This window comes from Cryptomeria japonica, chromosome 7 (assembly GCF_030272615.1).
Source record: "Cryptomeria japonica chromosome 7, Sugi_1.0, whole genome shotgun sequence".
NCBI classification, from domain to species: domain Eukaryota; kingdom Viridiplantae; phylum Streptophyta; class Pinopsida; order Cupressales; family Cupressaceae; genus Cryptomeria; species Cryptomeria japonica.
The window spans coordinates 66,489,631-66,495,580 of NC_081411.1; the positions used below are offsets into that span (position 1 = coordinate 66,489,631).

The following is a 5,950-nucleotide window of genomic DNA, read 5'->3' on the forward strand; positions in this document are numbered from 1 at the left end:
AAGAAACCATGTGGAAAATCGTCTAAACATACCACCTTTATAGCCGTTGAATCAAATCTCTTTTGACTATTAGTGCACACCCCCTATCGTGGTCGGTCTAATTGAGGAATAACTTCGTCCATCAGTTTACTTATTGTCTTTTGAAAACATAAAATAAATATATAGCAGTAAGGAATCCTAAATCAAGCATATGCACAATCTCTCCCTTATAAATATGGATTGTAAATGAGCTATGAACAACATAACAATATCTACTGACCATTTGTCCATCATATTTAGCAGATTAAGTTTTCTTACAGTTTTCTTTTGAAGCATATATACTATTGTTCTTGCTTTGAAATTTTTTTTATCAATAGGCTTAGAGTGATGGTTCCACAGATGCTGTCAAGGCTGTGGTCATACTTTGTGTTTGTGTCAAGCAAGAAGGCAAGGCTCACAGGGCAGTCCCCTGATGGCAGAGAAACTGCCCTGCTTAACTATGTTCTTAACAAGGCAGAGGAAGGAAATGCGCAGGCTGTCTTGGCTGCCATTGATGATTACACTCAGGGTGTTTGGATGATGAACATTGGCAAGCAAAAGGGTTCCATTCTGGAATCTGCAGTGCAGAGGTGCGAACCCAAATTGGCCTTAGAGATGGGAACTTATTGTGGGTATTTTGCCATTAGAATTGCTTCCAAGATGACAAAGCCTGGCAGCAACCTGATCTCTATAGAAATGAATCCAAATAATTGCAATGTTGCCAAAGCAATGATTAATCATGCAGGTAAGTTAGTGTAGTTTTCTTTTCATTTGGCTGTTAGTGTAAACATGAGGATGCTGACAAAGTTTCTAACTGTAAATATACACTCAGAGATCAAATGCGTTTTCTCTCAGGCACTTTCTTTCATTTGGAATTTTAGAGAAGTTATTGTCTTTAACTTGGTTTTCCTTTTTCTGTTTCTGGTTTGGTGTGGTGTCAGGGGTTGCATCAAAGGTGGAAGTCATGGAAGGAACAGTGAGTGACAAAGTAGAGGACTTGTGTGAGATCTTGGATGATGAAGGGGTTCCACACTTTGATTTTATATTGATGGATCACTCCAAGCAAAGTTACCTCTCAGATTTCTTGGTGCTTAAGGAGAGAGGAATGATTGGGAAAGGAACTATCATTGTGTCCAACAATGTGGGTTCAGATTTCTCCAACTATCTGCAAAGCAAAACTAATGAATTGGAGAGTGAAGAGCACAAGTGTAGTGCAGAGTACTTGAGTCTGTTCCCATCTGTCATCACTGTTTCAACTTTCAAAGCTGATCTCCCCATCTCTATTAGGACATAAGTTTTGTGTTTAACATGTTTGCAGTAGAAAGTCAGTCATTGAATAAGAGCTAAAAGTAGGTATTGTTTACACTTTTTTTGCAATCTCTAGCATGATATTTTTCATGTTTAAAGTTTGAGCTGCAATTGCTAGCTTATGTAATCCTTTCTATTCGTAAGCAAGTTTATATAGAAATATATCAATTGATTCTGAGGTTTGAATCTGTTGCAATTGGTTTAATGCTACGTTTTAAGTCATTGTCATGATATTGGAATGCTTAAAATGAGGTCGTTGTCAATTCAGCCAGGCGACAAGAAAGTTCAGTATATCAATTTGTCATATTCTTCGTCCATGGGATATGTGGTTGCTCTATATATAAAGTTAATCTTTGATCTCTTTATAAAGGTCAAAAATATGTTTAGAAGATAATTATATGGGATTCATAATTCTCTGCAATTAACTTCGATTAATAAATGAGTATGAGTATTTTGAATATTTGATTTTTAAATATTTTAATAATTAATTTTAGAAAATAAATAGAAAATGTATATCTAGTTTATTACTGAAGAATGAATATAATTTTAAAAGATTTCAAAAATTAAGTTTAATAAAAAATAAATGGTGACAATCTAATATTCACCTTGGAATAAGAATATTTTGTTTTATCTATGTAGTGTGAAGTTTGACAATCAAGTTGAATTCAAGATTCAAAAAATACGTAGTGTTGGGAAGATGTTTTATAGTTTCTATAATTTTTTTAATTTTATTTTGTAATGTTATTGTCCCTGTTTAAATGGGATGAAATAAATTAAGACTAGACAATATTTTCCTAAGGGAGGTCAAATATGACATTGTAATGTTATTGTGAATGACATATTATGGGTTTATGGTCTAGTGAGCACATATTCAAATGGGTTCATTGGGCGAATGCATTTAATGTATTTGAGGTTTTGTGAAATGCATTCAATATTGAAAAGGCATTTAATGATTGGCTCATTGTTGCAAGCAAATCTTGATTGCTTAGGCATGAGGTTTGTAGAACATAAAAGAGATGCCTTAGAGAATGCACAATCACAAGTTATCAACTGGTTCTAATGGCAAAATTCAAGTACAATTTTTTGAATAGGTTATTTTCCTTGGGACATTAAATATTAGTTGAAAATTGGTTGGGAATCTTCTAGTATGTTTTCCTCTCATCATCACTCTATTGCCTATAAATAGAAAGGTTTGGGTAGGAGGTTATCCATTATCTCAATGTACTTAATTTGTGTTTGGCATCCATTAAAAGACCTTGGCATTTGCAAGTGAATTGTAATATTTTTAATTGTTAGATAATGCATTAGTTTAGAGGTTTGTAGATTGGGTTTGATGAAGCATCTTTCAAATTTCATGTACTTTGTACAATTTTCTCAAATTGGCAATTTAGGCCCCATTAGGAATAAATCAACATAGGAATGAAGGCCTCAAACTGGGATAGAGATTCTTGAGGTTCTAGTAACTAGGGAACCCTTTGATCAACATAGTCAAAATATAATTCATAAAGAAGAGTCATGGATAGGCAATAAGGAAGGAACCAAGAACTTGTTGACAATTTCAACAATTTAGAGAACTGCTACTGACACCAATGACTGTTCCTAAAACTTAATAATTATTTGACTATTCATAAATTGTAAAAACCAAATCCAAATTCAACCAAACTTCAAATATAGGAACACATTTAGTTGATTTATAAGGTTTAAGGTATAGATAGATCGTAGAGTTAGAAAAAATTTGAACTTTTTGATTTTTTGAGGAATTGCCTAAGGAAAAGGAAGCGAGCACACAAATAAATAGAGAATTATCAAATAATTAACTTTATGAACTATCTTAGGTTGATTATTCATGAAATTTCATGGAATAGGCACATTATTGGTACACAAAAGGATGAGAAACAAGAAAAAGGAAACAATAGAAAATTTGAGTCCCAACAACTATTTGGTACTAAGCTTAGTTTATACATGTATTATAAACTTGATGATAAGTTTGATGGAATGTCTAAGGTGTCTTATGAGCTAGTATTGTTGGTATTTTAATGCATCCAATGATTTGCACTAGACTAGATATTGCCTAAGAAATAGGAGTTTTGAGTAGGTTTATGTATAACCTTGCTAAAGAGCATTATAATTTTTTTAAAGTGAATTTATATATTTGAGTGGAGCTTCTTTTTATTGTTTGTGTTATCATGGTACTGATGATGTATTCAAGTCATCAAATTTATAGGGTTTTTGGATATAGATTTAGCAAGTGACTTGGAAGGTTGGTGATCCACTAGTGACTATATTTTCTCTCTATTTGGAGGTATATTGAGTTGGATAACTAAAACATATCCTACACTTTATTTATACACCATAGAAGTAGAGTATATGACCACTACACATGCCTATAAGGACGTGACATGGTTATAAAGACTTGGTATATTTATTAGTTTTGATTGTTAGAAAATTAATATTGGATGTCATAGAGTGTTATATATTTGGTTAAAATTATAATGTATCCTACTTGTACTAAACATATTGATATATACTATCACTTTTTGTGAGAAATGATTGAAAATAGCAAGGTCTTGTTGCAGAAGATTAACACTCTAGATACTATTAGTCTAATATGACAATAACCTTACAATATTAAGTCCTTTTTATATGTCTTGATGATATTTGTAAGGTGTACTCAGATGCCTATGGACATATTGGACAAAAATATTTAATTAAAATTATCTATGACATGTAATTAAACTCATAAAAGAAGGATCTTGTCACTAGTGGTGGTTAGAAAGTATAAATGAAGACTCCCCATCTTCAAAATCCCAATGGTAAATGAAGATCCATCCAATTGCATGTTGTTCATGTTGTTTCATGTTGGCATGTCAAGTTGTGAATGTCAACCATTAGGACTAATGACTTGTGTAAGTACCTTATGAGTTACAACTTTCCCTTTGGGTATGAAATATGGTACACCCATGTAAATATTTATTATTATTTTATAAGCTTACAATTTGTCCATAGATATGGAGAATGTGGTTTTTGTAGGTGTTCTTATTGCCTCTCCTTTTGGAGATAGCATGGTGGTATTATCATTCTAGATCTTCTATAAATTTATGACTTTCGTTAGTAGATGTATGTGTTGTTTTCCTCGTCATTGAAGTAACAAAGTGCTATTGATGAAGGAACACAATGGACCACTGAGAGGGGGGGTGAATCAATGGTAATAAAAAAATTGAACTATCTAGATGATTAAAACATTAACAATCAAGACTATGAACACATGAGAAGAGATAATCAAGCACATTTAAACACACACACAAGATATATATATATATATATATATATATATATATATATATATAGACATTTACATTTCATGTCTTCTTTGGAAATTATATCACAATTTCCTAGGTGCAGTGTATCTGGACAATCAAACATAACTCATCACAAATTACCGCCAAAATTTGTTGGTTAGGATAACTCATCACGACCGGTGATATCTCATCACACAATCAATGAATACTGGTTAGAATACCAATACCGGTTGGAGTTAACCATTTCAACATGTAAACCGATTGTCCTCCATTTGCTTCTTTGATGGTCTCCGTTGAATCTTCAAGTTGATGTCAAGTTATTTCCTACATATACCAGTTGTCTCCATGTACCAGTTTGACACTCTCTAAACCATCATAAACTAAACTTCCAATACCGATTGCAATACAAGTAACTTAAGAAGTAATATTGGTACACAATGTGAACATATGTGTGTGTGTACATGTTCCATCAATGACAACATATGAAGTCATTCATTACAATCATCATCAAGCCAACAAAATCCAGCAGAGGTATTGGAAGGGGTACAGAAAGAGAAGCTTGCAGACAAGGAAGATATTTGGATAAGAAATGAGCATCAGGTCTATATCTCGAATTCTTTTCGATGTTAATGAGCTTCCTCTCATGCAGCATATTTTTCTACCTGGGGTGTCTTATACAGGAGCATCCCTAGTCTATGAGCAATCTTGCATCAATGAAAAAATATTTGTTTCTAGTTTGTTTATGCTTAGTTATGTGTTCCTTCCGACATTCTTTGAACATTGTTCTTTTTTCTTGTTGCAGATCAGATCTTTGGATTCCAAAATTTTTTTCATGCCTTAATCTAGATTTTAGATCATTTGGATCTTTTTCTGGCAAGTTTTCACTTTTGGATTATCTATTTCTTAGTTCCCGGAGCAATTTTGAGCTTAACGGCTAGTTGGATAAATACTCTCTTGTAGAACAATTTCTTGGCTTGAAAATTTAATTGTCACTTTATTTGATTTTCCTAAGCCCCTGGCCAACCTTCCTTGGTGATCCACACTTCATTTGCACTCTTGGCAGAGGAGATCTTCACGTTTTGGGTCTGACCTATTTTACATGTTTCATTTTCTTGTCTTGGAGAATGTAATCTTTTCTGGCTAACCCAAATGTGTTTTGGATGATATATATGTTGTTGTATTCGATCCTTTGGAGGGGAAACAAAGTTAGATGATAATTTATCTAAATTATTTTTAATTCGAACTCTTCTAGAGGTTTTGATGGATCGTATATTGGAATGTAGGTCATAATAAGGCTTGTAAGCCTACATGTCTCCCACATGTTG

General features: G+C 33.0%; 1 protein-coding gene across 1 annotated transcript; it reads left to right on the forward strand.

Moving 5' to 3' along the window:
* The first annotated feature begins 266 nt into the window (after positions 1-266).
* On the forward strand, positions 267-1,436 carry LOC131028814 (uncharacterized). The gene is made up of 2 exons (XM_059209373.1): positions 267-763; positions 960-1,436. The coding sequence occupies exons 1-2, from the start codon at positions 367-369 to the stop codon at positions 1,310-1,312; spliced, it is 750 nt and encodes a 249-aa protein (XP_059065356.1). The 5' UTR covers positions 267-366; the 3' UTR covers positions 1,313-1,436.
* The last annotated feature ends 4,514 nt before the right edge of the window (positions 1,437-5,950 follow it).